Source organism: Sparus aurata, chromosome 1, assembly GCF_900880675.1.
Source record: "Sparus aurata chromosome 1, fSpaAur1.1, whole genome shotgun sequence".
Classification (NCBI taxonomy): domain Eukaryota; kingdom Metazoa; phylum Chordata; class Actinopteri; order Spariformes; family Sparidae; genus Sparus; species Sparus aurata.
The window spans coordinates 38,221,396-38,238,124 of NC_044187.1; the positions used below are offsets into that span (position 1 = coordinate 38,221,396).

Sequence of the window (16,729 nt, forward strand, 5' to 3'; positions counted from 1 at the left end):
TAGTCTGTAACTATTTTTTGGTTCTATTTGCTAAAATTGCCATTATGATCAGACTCTAGAATAAGATACAGGTCAGCTGTGTAAAAATCCAGTGTCTGTGGCTCCACCCAGTGGCTGTAATTTGATTTGCAAGAATCCACCACTCCCGACTCAAAACCACCAATCAGAGCCAAGGGGAGTGTCTGAGAAGTGTCAATAACTCAGCCCCCCTGTTTTAGCTGCCCACTAAGCTTCACGTTTTGGAGGACCCAGACAACCATCTGGAGTGGGCCTAGATAAATGTTTTGTTGATAGTGTGCGCCTTTTATTGCTATACATAAATTCTAAAATGATTGTGTAGCTTCTTAAATGATGTTGTGTAGCAGTGTGTCAACTCAGGATGAATAGTAGGAACAATGCAGAATGGAGAAGGAGGGATGAGGCCAGTCCAGGCCTAATTCAAGGTAGTTTGTAAGAGAAAAGCTGCATTTTATTTATATTGTTGGGTTATCATTTCAAAATGTGAAATGAATAAGAGTGTTATCTACAACTACTTCAGTGTATGACTCAAAGTTCCTGAGAGAATATTGACCTGCGACCTTTGACAGTTAATTATTACTTTGACAATTATTATTATTCTTAACATCACATCTTTATTTCAAGTTCAGTTCAGCACACAAAACATCATCATCAATAAAACCCTTGAAAATAATGTAAAATCAAAGAGCAGTTGTTCAATGAGAAACTAAACAATATTAAAATCATATGATCTTCAAATTTTAATGATATTCAACATTTTATACTGTCAAAAATAAAACGTACACACTAAATGTGCCCTCTATACTATTCAGGAAATAGACAAAACAGGGAAAAGACAACTAGATGAAAGTGTGGGTCCATGACACAAGTGACTTAGCCTTACTAACCTCCTCTAGGTTGTAACTTCACTTTAACAAATAAAATCACCTTCATCATTGACTCTGATGAGAAAACAGGTCTGTGGATGAATTACATTTTCCTTGTATTTCATATGTTCCTGTGTGCCCAAGCCTCTGGGACCTTCTTCTCATTCATGGCCACTCAAAATTTGAACAAGCTCCCAATTGCCCTTCCCAGTTGTTTAACTCCTGCAACTACTTTTCTTCCAGCGTCAACTGCGAGTTCACCAGCTTTTACTAGAGGATACAATGGATTAAACTCCTCAGCTTCCTCTCTGGCCTCACCATCATACCTGGACTGTAATTTTGTTCTTTCTTCTTTCAGTTCTCTCTCATGCTGTTCTTGTATTCTATTCATCATGTCTGTCATCTGCCTTTCTTTCTCCTCTCTCTCTCTCATTCTTTCTGCTTCTCTCTCTTCCTTCTCCCTTCTTCTCTCCTCACTCATCTCCTCCTTCTCCCTCTTCCTCTCCTCCTCTCTCTCCTTCTTCTCCCTCTCTCTCTCAGCCACAAGTTGTTCTTGAATTTTGTTCATTTCCTTTGCATATTTCTCCTGAAGTTTCCTCTCCAGCTCCTCTCTTTCTCTCCGTATCTGTTCTTCTTTCTCTTTCAGGATGCGTTGTTTCTCCTCTTCGATTGCCCTCTCAGCCTCTTGGAACATCTCGTTGGTGTAGTGGCTTCCTCCGTTCCTCTGGACTGTATTTCTGATCTTTTGGAGCAGTTCACTGACCTGAGAGCGATCCTTTATCTTATTATTGAAGACATGGTACTGGCCGTTACATCTGGACACAAGTTGCTGCAGGTCTGGGCTTTCATTCAAGAACTCCTCGATAGTGGTGCCATCCAGAAGGTCCCCACCAGTAAAGAGAACCATGCTGTATCTGTCTGCTGCCTGGCCAAAGATTTCTTGAATCCTTTGCACTGTTTGCTTTTCTTCATCAGTATATCTGCCCAGCCTGATGACTACCAAGAATACATGGGGTCCAGGCGCAGCATAAGAGATGCACTGGCATATATCTTTAGCTGTTTTGTCCTGGCCAAATCTGGTGTCAAACAGGCCCGGAGTGTCGATCACAGCAACCTGTTGACCATCCACCGTAGCTTTGCCCTTAGAACAGTCCACAGTCATAGACGCTGCACTGAACTTGGATTCAAAGCACTGTCGTCCCAGAATGGTGTTTCCGGTGGCACTCTTCCCAATTCCTGTCTTCCCTACCATCACCATCCTCAGCTCCACATTATTTGTGCGGCTATATCCTGTGTAGAAGAATGAGTGATAACAAATCTACATCAGGTATATTCTACTCAATGCAATGTCTACAAACATGGGAGAAAAGAAACACCTGTTCAGCTGCTTTAAGAGAGCCAAAAGGGAGTTTGTCAGAGGTTCAAATTATTTTAAAATTGGACGAAGGAAATGTACTATATTTCTTTTTTCAACAATAGAGTAGTAACAATGAATAATAATATAAGTGTTTGTTAATGTGACACCACTCAGTAGATCAGCAAAAGTGAAAGGGTTGAGCTCTGTTTTCAAAGCACATTCTCTGAACCTAAGAGGGTTCAGATTCTTTAGTACAAAATGGCATTCGTCTGACTTAAAATGTGTCAAATCTTTAACGTGTTCCTAGTGACCAACAAATCTTGACATTTAACTGAAAAATCTCCGGAATTTACTAAAGTTATCAAAATGTATTGTTAGATAATGATTTTGGAATGAAGTGTTAAGAATTGCAAAATACGGTGGCAAAACCAAAATTACAAAATGTGAAACACTTTTACGAAGCTTGAGACAAATTTACATTTTGGAAAACATTTTTACATATCATAAAACAAAATTACATTACTGAAACGAATTTACATTTCAGAAAACAAGTTAACATGATACAAAACACTTTTTCAAACGCCGAAACAAATTTACAAGTGCTGAAACACTTTTACAAGTCCTAAAACAAAGTTACAAATAACATCAACCGGAAAGGGAATGTACCAACTCCGGGGTTGAACCGGAAGTGATAACCCGGCAGCGGCCAATTTGAGTTGTTGTTGTTGATGGAGTTCATGGTGAGCTCAAGATGGACAGCCATCGAGTGAGGATTTGCCAGTTTTGTGGACAACATATGAGCCGTTTAACGCGGTTTTGTTCTTCGTGTGGTCGGTCTTTAGAGTTTTTAAGGGGCATGTACCAGATCGATGGACCAGATATGCTGCAGCAGTGCATAAAATATTTTAATGAGGGACACTCGTACGTTGTAATCGTGGACATGATGTAATGTTTACACGGTGTTCACATCAGGAGTAGAGGAGTAATCCTTTCTGCGAAATAACCCGGCTCCATTCAGTTTGCTTTTCAGAGACCTCAAGCTGATGTGAACACCGTGTAAACATGACATCATGTCCACGATTACAGCGTACGAGTGTCCCTCATTAAAATATGTTATTCACTGCTGCAGCACATCTGGTCCGTCGATCTAACCCGCAAGCAGCACTGAAGTGCTCAAATTACGTTAAAGCACACCCTCGAGGGTAATATTGCGATTATACAACTAATACCAACACAAATAAAATGTATAATCAGAATATATCCATGTTGATGGACAATTTGCTCTCAAATTTTAAAGGTTTTTGCGAGTGTGCGTCGCGTTTCCATGGAAACACATGGGGTCTGACTAATAACTGAAACAAAATCAGTCCCGTCAGTTGACTCATATGTGTAATGGAACGTAGTTTACCACTCCATCAAATAATCCAACCCTTAGTAATGACCTAGCAACAGAAAGGATTTTCTAGTCCCAGAAGAGTGAAGTCATGAGCTGACGTTAATGTTTTATCGCGGTCTCGGAATTTCCCGAACTAAATCAATACTGCACAGATAAACAGAAAAGGCTTATTTTTATCGCCCAAGTTAGAACAAAGATGTTGATTTTTTTTTCTTTTATATTTTTTATAAAACGTTTTCACCGCGGTCACAATAGTGTCTCTCACACTGAAGGGGAAATAAATAATAGCCGGGGCATTAATGTGTTTCAATCACTTAACAGACAAGGCGTTTATTTAGGACCAGGGGGCAATTTGGGACAGGCGTTTAATTCCTTCCTCTCAAAAATCCGGGATGAAAATGTCACAAACTTCTCCAGCTTCTCGGTGAATTCTCCGGCATCCTGCTGGGCAATAGTAGTCTTCTGCAAGTGAAGTTGTTGTGGTGGAGGAAACGATTCAGCCGACCAGCACTCACAGATAACTCCTCATCTCTGCTGTCACTCACGGTGGCGTACATTTGTTTCTCCATCACCCTGATCATTTTGCGGGACACTCTCTCGTGGCGTGCCCGTTTGCTGATAACTAATTCCCGCATGTTTATCTCAGGCTCCTCGCTAGCCTTCTTCCTCCCTCCAGCAGGCAGCCTGGCCCTGTTGCTGTCCTCCTCGGACAGCTCCGTTTTATTTTATCGCCAATCTCTCACTCTCTTGGGGTCGACAGAGAAACGTCTAGCGGCTGCTTCTCCCGACTTTTCCTCTGCATATTTTATGGCAGAAAGTTTGAATTTCAAGCCGTACTTTTTTTTTTTTTGCTCCAGCTCTAACAGTTACTATGTTGCCATGGAGATGGATACACTATTGCCACGGACTTGGCGGAGTAATATTTTGAGTAATGAGTCAGGCGTGCTGTCATGCTGATTTGAGCACGTCTAAATGTCTTGTTGACCAATCAGATTGCTTGGTCGGAACTACTTGTTGTATAATTCCGGTTCAACCCCGGAGTTGGTACATTCCCTTTCCGGTTGATGTTATTTGTAAATTTGTTTTGGGACTTGTAAAAGTGTTTCACCACTTGTAAATTTGTCTCGGTGTTTGTAAAAGTATTTTGTATCATGGTAATTTGTTTTCTGAAATGTAAATCTTTTTTCTGAAATGTAAATTTGTTTCGGTGTTTGTAAAAGTGTTTTGTATCATGTTAATTTGTTTTCTGAAATGTAAATTTGTTTCGGTAATGTAATTTTGTTTTATGATATGTAAAAATGTTTTCCAAAATGTAAATTTGTCTCAAGCTTCATAAAAGTGTTTCACATTTTGTAATTTTGGTTTGCACCTCCCGGCCACTGTAGCAAAATAATAACTATGTCTTTGCAGTTCTACTTAGTACAGGTCTATACACAGATGGTACAGTCGTTTCAAATAAAATTAGATCCAGCAGTGACCACTGTTATACTAAGTAAATAATTGTACTTTAAAATATGAATAAATACTTACCTAAGTTGCTTTCCATATTCGGGTTGTAGGAGTTGCCGGGCATATTCGGGTTGTAAAAGTTGCTGTTCATGTTTGGGTCTGACTGCAGAGTAGACACAGTAGCTGAAGTGAGAGTGTACAGCATGACTGCTGCAGCTCTTTTAATATGGCCCTATGCACCAAGCCACACCCACAAATGTTCTAACAGTCACACAGTGAAAGAGAAAGTTAAGCTTCATGTGGTTGTTTCACTTACCAAATGACTTTTTAATAGATGGGGTATAACTATTTGCTGATAAGTGTTACTAAATACTTAACTGTGCATAGATTTATGATCATTTTCAAATGAAGTTTATCTTCTGTGTCCACTGTTTATAACAGCTAAAGTCAAACCTTGCTCTCAGCTCTGTCACCATTTACAGGAAACAGCCCAGCAGACACTGCTGCACTGAGCGGCTCTAGAACACTGCTCTTCCTGTCCCTGCCCTTTGTATTTCCAAGAAATGGCAGCAGTTCTTTTAAGCTCTGCACTTGACTTTGCACTGCTCTCCTATCAGCATAAAGACAGAAGGTTGGCTGGTCTGGGGTCTCTTCCCTTTTTTTCAGTTTGGCCAGGAACTCATGCCCTTTTCTTTTGTTTAGTTTTTTCTCTTGGAATTGGTTGTGTTCCGCTGCGGGCGTTTTTGCTGAGTTTATTCCGATCTAATAGAACGTATACATGCAAGAGTAATGTGACTATCATTCGAATAATCTAAGTGTTTTAATTCAACTATGAGAAATCCGATCCGGTCCGATTTAAATTAGACTAAGGTGTATATATGCATCTTAAAAATCCGATCATAGTCGGACTAACCCAGTAATTCGGTTTTCTTAAGTGTCATGTAAACGCACTAAATGTCTACAGTTTACATAGGCCAATAATAACAGACAGAAAACATCAGTGTACACCAACATGTGTACCTCTATCCTAAACCTGCTATGGGTGAAAAAGGGGATTTTATCATATGTGCAATGATTTGAACATAGAATTAAAGCCTAAATCAATGTATTTACATCTTTGCTTATATTTACATGAGCACACAATAACAGCTTCATTTTAATTTCGTTTATTTAAAAGGGGACATGAACAAGCCACCGCATTGGCGACAAACTGTTGTCCTGAAATGAACACATCATAATTGACTGTGCTGAGTCGGCGTCCTTCATATATCACTGGCCACTTTTTGTTTGAGTCTTTGTTTTTCTTTACTTCGGGCCATAGCAGGCTTTATAATGTGCTGTTGAAAGTTTGTTTTTAAGACGTGTAAGTGCTTTATTATTCAATTGTGAGACATTTTATGATGTATTTCAATGTCATTGAAAAAATATCTTAAGCCTGTTGTAGCTGTTGAGCTCTGGTTTTAGGACTCATTAGTACACCACTCTATACAGCAAGCCCATAGAGGAGGGCACCATATGAACAACATGAGTCTAACACTGGTAGAGATGAGTGTTAAATGAGGACTGCAGATAGCTGAATCTGAATCTGTTAAATGAATTGGTTGTTTATTATCACTGTTTGAGTAACCCTTAGCTCAAGCTTCAAGACTTGCTTGCCTTCCCCTCCCCTGCAGCTGTGTGCTTCGTTGTGCATGTGCGTGTGTTTGTCTGTGTGTTGATGTGCAGCGGTGATCTGTTTTTGTGCAAAATGGAAAAAAAAAAAAACACCTGATGTTGGAGATGCGCTGTCAGATGTTAGTGTGGCATGTGTCTTTAAAATCTGTAAGACTCTTGTCAGTGGACGCTTGTCACACACACACGCACACATACATACGAAGCTAGAAATAGCTGCTGTATATTTGAATGAGTACAGTCAGAGTCAATGTCTAATCAATGTCCCAGTTTTCCTGTGTCAACTGCAGTCTGAAAAACAGAACACATTGGCCGGGTGAATAAATAACTTAGACAGAGAAACACTGCACACCGAATATTAAAGGATGGCAGTCAGAAATAATGTACATCCATGGCTCCTCTTTCATTATCTCTATATGGAGCTGTATAAAAGATGTCAATATTTCAAATCAGTATATATTTGAAACTTTAGGCCAGACCTGGGCATTGTACGGCCCCCGGCCACATCCGACTCTTTGGCCATCCCTAACCTGCCCACGTGAGGTCAATGGGAAGTTAGCAATCAAACGTAAATAAGTGTACATCATGCATGGAATATATCTGCATTGCTTTTATTTAGAAGGCGACTGTTTTTTGTTTCTTCTTCTCTGGTTGCAAGTCGCAATTAAAAAGAAGTAGAAGAAGAACTGTAATGTTCTTCTCCGTGTCGGCAAGAAGCACGAGAGACTTTAGCATGGACGTGAATGAGCTGCTATCCCTCAAAAATGTCAGCTCATGGGAAAAAAAGAAAGGTCGATTCAGAGTGTTGAGTTTTAAATCAAACCTGGACTCCTAAGTATTTATTTACTGAAGTCAGAGGTAAAGCTGCGTGCTTAGTTTGCGGAGAACAGATCGCTGTGTTAAAGGATTATAATTTGAATCGCCACTACAGTACTAAACACACAGGGAAGTACAAGAACCGGACTGATGCAGAGTAGGCACGGACATCTGAAAATGTGCTAGTTAAGCTGCAAAAGCAACAAGGCTTTTTTAACCGGGCGTTGCACATTCAGGGATGCGGCAGTCAAGACCAGCTTTGTGATATCCCTCAAAACTGCCAAAAACAGTAAGCCATTTTCTGAAGGGGAGTTTATTAAAGAGTGTTTGGTGGACTCTGCTGTGCTAATATGCTTAGAGAAAAAAGAGGAGTTTGAGAATGTGCCACTTTCCAGGCGAACCGTATCGAGAAGGATTGAGGTCATCGCGGGAAACCTGGAGATTCAGCTGCAAAGCAGACAATTTTGAACTTTTCTCCTTGGCTCTGGATGAGAGCTGTGATGTCCACGACACAGCCCAGTTTTACTCATTTTTGTACATGGGATAACGAAAGACATTGAGATAACGGAGGAGCAGGCAGCAATGCGGTCAACGAAAGGGAAGACGACGGGGTGTGATATGTTCACTGAGGTAATTTTTGGACATTTTTAGGACATTTTTAACATGGTTAAAGTCTAACCAGTAGCAGCTTATCAAAAGCCTTACAGTTTACTGCCTTTTATAAAGAGATACAATTAATATTGAGCAGAATTCAGTTTAGCCTATTGGTCTGGCCCTCCACAACAGTCCCTGTTTCTCTTGTGGCACCTTGGGAAAATGAATTGCCCACCCCTGCTGTAGGCCCAGGGCTGGTCCTCCCATAATTCCCTGCCAGCTCCCTTCACACACTTTTCCCTGTTTCTTCTCTGTTACATCACCATCAAACTAACTTGTCCGAATTTCTCTGAATTTGTCCTCAAATTCATCAGTCACTTCAATAATGTAATAAAATACAAAGATGTCATAATGTCTGTGTGACATTAATAAAATTAAATGACATACTGAGATGATGTGGAACCTTACAAAACCTATTTTTTCATATTGATTTTTCTTATTAAAACCCTATTAGAGGAGGAGATGATTATTAAAAGAGCATTAACCTTTGAACCTTAAAGAATACTTGCTCAGAACACAGTATTCACCATATCCCAATCAAAGTGTGATATAACCATACAGAAAAAAACATAAAAATGTTTTCAGGGCACTCATCCAGTTTTATGCAGTTTCATATTTTGGATCGTTAAGTCATATCTTTTAATGTAATCCAACTAGATAAAAGCCACACTTTGTTAACCATTTACTTATCAATCATATTTATTTGCTTAAAGTGAAATTCTCGCCAAAAGGCAACCTAGGCTTTATTTGTGCTTGAATATGAGTCAAACCTCCAAGCATAATTACCACGAAAGAGGCACTTTCAAGATTTACACATATATGTGTGTATATGTGTATGTGTATGTGTGTATATATATATATATATATATATATATATATATATATATATATATATATATATATATATATATATATATATATATATATATATATATATATATATATATATATATATATATGTACATATATATATATATATTCAGAGGAGGCTCGTCCATAGAGGCAGAGGAGGTTGGTCCTCCTCTATTTTTGAGAGGCAAGAGGAAGATCAATTTTTTTTTTAAGAAAGAGTAACTGGTTGAAATAAATCATTACCAAATTATATTATATATATATTATATCATAAAAAAAAGTTTCTTCTTTGGAAGAAAATCCACTTAAAACGGTTGAACAGCGACAGCTGCAGACGGAGGAGACAGAGCAGTCTGTGAGAGGAGCAGGGAGCAGGAAGGTGAGGCTGGAGGAGGACGGAGGGCTTCTGTCGTCCGTGAGAGGGATCTCCTTCCATCCACTCAGTGTATTCAGGATTGTTTCATGCTGATCTATGATTGGCTAAGACACGTAAAATGACGCGCCAAGGGAGGATGTCCTCCCTTACCAATCAGCAACCAGAATACAAGATTGACAGCAGGTTGGTCCAATAACAGTTCCCAAATTTCATTCTCACATTTATACAACCGTAAACAAAATACTTCTATGTATTTCACAGCTTTCACTGGCAGCCATGCTCGGACAAGAAATATGGAGTTTTCAGCGATATTGGAATCGGTTTCAGAGGAAATGTAAGCACATTTCTGAAAGAAAAAAAACTGTTGGGAGAAATCAGAGCGAAGCAGTCAGAAAGATAATTCATAGTTTTCGTTTCGTTCGTCCTGCTGGAGGACATAAAGTTAGCGGCACGACCTGGACACAAAACAGAGCAGCAACACAGTTGTTTTGGGCGATTGTGATGAGTGTGATGTCCTGTGCTGTCGTGAAATATGTATATAGACTTCTGCGGTAGCACAGTGGGTAGAGTAGTTGCCTGCCACACAGGTGACTGGGGATCGAATTCCGGAAGGGGTACACATTGATATTTTTTTGTTTTGTATATTAGCCATTTAATAAAATGTTTTTTAAAGAAGTCTCGTAAGTCATTGTTTTATTGCTTAATTTTCATTGAATATAAGAAAGTAGAGATAAGTAGTTGACTTGTATAAAATAACATGACACCATGGACTGGTTTTCCTCCTCCCCCATATATATATATATATATATATATATATATATATATATATATATATATATATAAATATATATATATATATATATATATATATATATATATATATATACACACACCTTGGTTTGCTTTTTGATGCACCCATGCACTTGCAAAGTTGTTTTGTGTTTTGTCTATGCATATTTTGTTGTTTTTATACACTGGTCATCCGCAAAACAGAATTAACATTCAGCTGTTTCGAGTTGGAATTAAAGAATAAAAGAATATCTTGTGATACGATACAATTAATGATATGCTGCCCATGATAATGATAGTATCACTATACAAATCAACACATGCGATGATCAACACATCTCAACACAACCATCCAAAGATTTGTCCATTTGAAGAATACAAAATACCCCAAAAATGTTTAGCATTGTTTTATTAATTCACTGCATTGTGTTGTCAAATATGCAAAGTTTGACATGAACCGAGATTTTATTAGTAAAGTCAATAACAAACAGATTGATTGTTGTGGCGGTAACTATTCATGACAAAAAAAATCAAATAGTTCCTGGTGTAGCCAGCTTAATTCGCATATGTGAATTAGTCTGATGATGCCAGGCTTTTTCTGGTACAGAAACATTTCATATATTCTGCTTTTATAAGCAGAGAGGAAATAGAAGAAATAAGAAATATTATTTAATAATTTCATGTGTGCAGTTTAAGATTTTTATCCCCAAATATGTGGTCTGTGGCACCAAGTTTTAGATTAGATTAGATTAGAGGAAATTAGATTAGATTAGATAGGCTTTATTTATCTCACACTGGGGAAATTCACTTGTTACAACAGTTTAAGATGCAAAAAGTACAGGACAAAGAATCAGACAAATAGGCATTAAGTTATTATTATCTTAAAAATATGAAAAACAAAGTGAGTGTACAGTGATTGTTCAGGTAGTGCAGAGTCTGCTGCTGAAATAGCTGCAAGGCTTCCACAGTCTGGCACAGGGGTTGAGAGGTGTTGTCCATGATTGACGTCAGCTTGGCTAACATCCTCCTCTCACCCACCAACTGCTACCTCCCCAGCAGCCACTGTATAAAGGAACGCTGAAGCCACCACAGAGTCAATGTTCAATGTAATGTCCTCTGCACCCCAACGGACTATCTAATCTAGTCTTAAGATCTAATCGATCTAATATCTGTGAACTCATAGTCATTTGTCAACTTATAAATGGTAGCCATACTGTACATGGACTTACTGTTATCTCCCTCTCATACATTAACTAGTAAGGTAACTTCACTTCAGAACAGTGGCACACACAGAAAAGACAGAAAACAAAATCAGAGAATCGTACAGTCATCGTCACTCTCAGCCTGTCGTCGTGCTTGCCTTCTCGATCTTTCTCTTTCCTCTTCTAGTTCTCTTTCACGCTGTTCCTCTAGCCGTCTCCTCATGTCTGCCATTATCTTTTCTCTTTCCTCTTCCTCTCTCTTCCTTTCTGCTTCTCTTTCCTCTCTCTCCCTCCTCCTTTCCAGCTCCCTCTCCCTCTCCCTCCTCATCCTTTCCCTCAACATTTCCTCCTCTCTCAATCTCCTCTCTCTATCTCTCTCAGCCTGGAGTTGCTCTCTATATTTCCTCAGCTGTTTTTGATGCTCTTCCTGAAGTTTCCTCTCCAGCTCCTCTCTTTCTCTCCGTATCTGTTCTTCTTTCTCTTTCAGGATGCGTTGTTTCTCCTCTTCGATTGCCCTCTCAGCCTCTTGGAACATCTCGTTGGTGTAGTGGCTTCCTCCGTTCCTCTGGACTGTATTTCTGATCTTTTGGAGCAGTTCACTGACCTGAGAGCGATCCTTTATCTTATTATTGAAGACATGGTACTGGCCGTTACATCTGGACACAAGTTGCTGCAGGTCTGGGCTTTCATTCAAGAACTCCTCGATAGTGGTGCCATCCAGAAGGTCCCCACCAGTAAAGAGAACCATGCTGTATCTGTCTGCTGCCTGGCCAAAGATTTCTTGAATCCTTTGCACTGTTTGCTTTTCTTCATCAGTATATCTGCCCAGCCTGATGACTACCAAGAATACATGGGGTCCAGGCGCAGCATAAGAGATGCACTGGCATATATCTTTAGCTGTTTTGTCCTGGCCAAATCTGGTGTCAAACAGGCCCGGAGTGTCGATCACAGCAACCTGTTGACCATCCACCGTAGCTTTGCCCTTAGAACAGTCCACAGTCATAGACGCTGCACTGAACTTGGATTCAAAGCACTGTCGTCCCAGAATGGTGTTTCCACTGGCACTCTTCCCATTACCAGTCTTTCCCACCATCACCATCCTCAGCTCCACATTATTTCGTCCTGTATCGGAGAATAAATAACATTAGATAAGATTGGATTCTCTTTGTATTTAACTGTACCAACGTCATGCAAGTGTTTACAGTCTGTGTGGAACTCTAGTCGAGACTTTAGGTCCATGATTCAACATGGAGCTATAGTGAAATCTTTAACAAAATATCAACACAAAGACTGGGGTGTCTCCAGAAAGAGGATGAGTTAGTTGGTCTGATTTTGTCACAATGCATTACAGAAACAGGATAAAACAGAAGCTTACAGAAATGCCCAGGGATAATGTCATTCTAATTATTGGGGGATGGGGTGTTTATAACTAATTCTTATCGAGGAACATATTAATAACATAACTTGCAATGGACTCCAGCAGCAGAAACATTTCGTTCTTAACTCCTGAACGCCATCACTGCTGTTTCCTCCAGAGAGTTTCCTGTGTAAAATTTTAGTTTTGCTGCCCTCTATAAAGCAGGCAAATCAATGCAACATAGACTTCAGGTCAAAGGTCCATCTTATTACTTGCTGCTCTGAGTTGTGCCAGCAAAGCACCTGATCTCACCTGATTTTAAAGGGATAGTTCGGGTTTTTTGAAGTGGGGTCATATAAAGTACATATCTATAGTCGATCTGTTTCCTACCGTAATCACCGATCAGCGCAGCCTCAGTTTGGAGAAGTAGAGAGCCGCTCCAGCCCAGACGCTCAGCTTTGTACTGCAGTGAACGGGGTTCAGCAAAAAAGCAAAAGGAACCACCTAAAACAAGGCTCACGTAAAACTTTTTACATCAGTTCAAGTGTACGTTGTATAGGTAAAATTCACACCGCTTTACATTGCTGTCATACTGCGATTTCTTTTGGCACTACATTTTATCAACCACAGAACCTTCGTATCCCTACGCATTAGCGTAACTGGGCAACAGCTGATCTGCGAGCGGCGGCTGGACGGGAGGTTTACTTTCGATAAAAACGAAACTTAACTCTCCGTATCCTTCCGCATTAAGCCTGATTTATGCTTCTGCGTCGCGGCGACGGCGTAGCTACGTCGTCGACGCAGACCCCTACGCGGACCCTACGCCGTAGCCTGACGTGCGCCTCCAAAAAATCCTGACTACGCGTCACGACGACGCGTTGAGACGCGAACGGCAAGGACTGTGATTGGTCTGCTCAGAACGTGATTTCCGGCAGTTGCTTTTACAGTCAACAGTATAACAACACCGCCACCGCATTTGTTGTTCAATATCCACGAGCTCTATCTCCAAAAACACCCACTCCATCTCAGTTGCCATTGTTTACTGTCTGACCGGAAGAAAACCAAGGAATCCGATATGAACCCCCCGAAACCAAACAAAGACACAGCAGCACCCCCCTAGCTGCTTGGCGGAACAACGCGTCCCCTCGACGCAGAACTACGAATGCTCAATGACGGCGTAGGGCCGACGACGTAGCTACGCCGTCGCCGCGACGCAGAAGCATAAACCAGGCTTTAGCGCTCATGCGTAGGGATACGGGGGTTCTGCGGTTGAGAAAATGTAGTGCCAAAAGAAAGCGCGGTCTGACGGCGATGTAAAGCGGTGTGAATTTTACCTACCTATACAACGTACACTTGACCTGATAAAGATTTTTTTAGGTGAGCCTTGTTTTAGGTGGTTAATTTAGCTTTTTTGCTGAACCCCGTTCACTGCAGTACAAAGCTGAGTGTCTGGGCTGGAGCGGCACTCTACTTCTCCAAACTGAGGCTGCGCTGATCGGTGATTACGGTAGGAAACAGATCGACTATAGATATGTACTTTATATGACCCCACTTCAAAAAACCCGAACTATCCCTTTAAGACCCTCAGCCTGAAACTAACAGCGACACCTATGCTGCACTATGTGCCGCTTCAGCTGACAAAAAGATGGTCCCTGATGCTGGAGGATGGCTGCAGGTTACGTTATTAATATGTTGTTCATTAAAGATGAAGTATTCCACCCAGCCACACCTCATCCCATATTGATCAGAAAGAAAGTTCTTATGACCTGTCCTGTTTGATAAGAGGACCGCGAACCACATTAAGCACAATGACGCACCGCAGCACTTCTCCTCAGAGCTTTTTGCTCATAAACATTCAAACAGAGCTGTTAACACCATCTTTATTGATTATTAACCACTATCAAAGGCAAACTCCATGTGCAAAGATAGAACTCAGTAGCTGGACTGGGTTGCTTCCAGCAAGTTTTGATCCATGGTGCCTCCAGCTGATCAATAAGAACAGGACAAAATCTTTGCACACGGTTTACAAATGTTCCTTTGGTTTAAAAACACAGATTTCCACATCCAGTTTTTATACTATAATAATGTAATTAGCCCAGAGACATATGAATGCTAGTTTGAAGATAGGGAATACAGTACAGAGATGATTTACAGAGGCTCTGACCAGGACTATGGCTCCAGGGACAAGAAGACACAGCAGGAGAGGAGAAAGATAGAGTCGGACATCAGCTGCTGCTGAAAATATAAGAATAGAATATTTTCACCTCTTACTATGTAAACTGAGGATTCATTTGGATCAAACAGGTGATTGTAGAAAGACAAATCAACACTGTTGCGGAGGCTTTGATTCAGTTTCAGTCCAGTTTGAGTGTATAAGAGAGAAACTTGAATTTGTACAATATATGGTTGTATTTTTCTATTAAGAAAATGAAAATCTAGCTGGTTAGTCACAAAAACTATAAATAACTTGAGTTTCAAATAAGTCAGAGTAATCTTGCTAGCTAGCTTCAGCTAATGTTTGTGCAGAGATACAAAATCAATATGCCCATTGTTGTGGCGTCTGTGAGTCAATGCAATCTCAATTTCTTAAACTGGGCTATCAGAAAAAGTGACAAATAGCGTTGTGTTTCACTATCCACTAGTCCACTACGGCAACTGCAGTTAGAATTGGAACATTAACATTAATTAATTTGAATTTAGCTGACTCAGATTAAAAAATGGGAACATAAAACCAACAGTTGTACTACAGCTCAGTCACCAGAATAAAATGTTGACATTTAACCTTTCTGCAAATGACTGACATGTTTACATTTGTGTCACAATATGTTTCATAGCATAGCATGTTCACATTATACATTTATGACCAGACTGTAATATTATAAAGTGATGGAGTTAAGCCAGGCAACCAGGCTGTCAAACCAATGATGGTAGAGCGAGCGTGCACTACAACATTTGTAAGCGTGTCACCACTGGATGTTTTTCAGGAGACAGTCTGGATAATTTAGACCAAAACAGGCATTTTATGAAAAAAAAACGTGACATTTTCCAAACGTATACCAAATGTTTTCTGTTGCCTAGACCTAACCAGACTGGGCTCAGTGTGGTAACAGCATAACATTTAAGGTTCAACATTAGTCTGCAGAAATGTACATTGCCAACATTTATTTTAGAGGTGAAGTTTATCTTGTGTGGCAAGGTAAAGCATTATGTTACATATTGTTGGGTTCCTTTTTTATCCATACTACTATGTCCACTGACACCCTTCTAATGTTATCTTTACAATTCTCAAACTTTAACTTTAGCTTTCAAATAAAGGTCACCATCTGCCTTCACTCCAGACTGACATTGTGGAAATAGTGCTGATTGAATTCCATATAAAACACAGAAATATGTTATGTTACTAGTAAATATTTTCAACATTCACTATCATGCTGTGACTGGCTTTATACAATTCATGAGCAGTGTTAGCAGTGAGCTGAGAGGCTTTAGGATTGCTGAAAGATACTATTTAAAACACATGAGAATGCAACTAACAGCATGAGCGTACATTATCGTGACTTACCGTAGTATTTGCAGGCCATGTTTGATGACAGAGAGCAGGCTCGGTTCATAGTTTAGAGTGTTTCTGCTGCTTGTCCTCTTCATCAGACGGCCCCATAACCACACCTATAACTGCTTAGACAGTGAAACTGAAACTACACAGGTTCAGTTCAAGCAGGGTTTATTAGAGTCTAAATAGAAATGTGCAGACATGTATAGCCATTTTCATAATTTATCTCCATATGAGGACTTTGGAACAGACTTTGAACTACAACTGTTTTGTAATATTCATTGCCTCACAGACATCAGTTAAAGAGTAACTGTCATCAGTCATACAATACCCAAAACCAAAACAAAGACATACATACGCATAAACACACAACAAT

General features: G+C 39.9%; 2 protein-coding genes across 2 annotated transcripts; both read right to left on the reverse strand.

The window, feature by feature from the left end:
- Positions 1-609: 609 nt before the first annotated feature.
- LOC115595766 (GTPase IMAP family member 4-like) lies at positions 610-5,432 on the reverse strand. The gene is made up of 2 exons (XM_030440620.1): positions 5,168-5,432; positions 610-2,174 (listed from the first exon to the last, which is right to left on the reverse strand). Exons 1-2 carry the CDS (start codon positions 5,289-5,291, stop codon positions 1,060-1,062), a joined length of 1,239 nt encoding a protein of 412 aa, XP_030296480.1. The 5' UTR covers positions 5,292-5,432; the 3' UTR covers positions 610-1,059.
- Positions 5,433-11,003: 5,571 nt separating this feature from the next.
- On the reverse strand, positions 11,004-16,426 carry LOC115578761 (GTPase IMAP family member 9-like). Its single transcript, XM_030411915.1, has 2 exons — positions 16,366-16,426; positions 11,004-12,568 (listed from the first exon to the last, which is right to left on the reverse strand). The coding sequence occupies exons 1-2, from the start codon at positions 16,412-16,414 to the stop codon at positions 11,556-11,558; spliced, it is 1,062 nt and encodes a 353-aa protein (XP_030267775.1). The 5' UTR covers positions 16,415-16,426; the 3' UTR covers positions 11,004-11,555.
- Between the last annotated feature and the right edge of the window lie 303 nt (positions 16,427-16,729).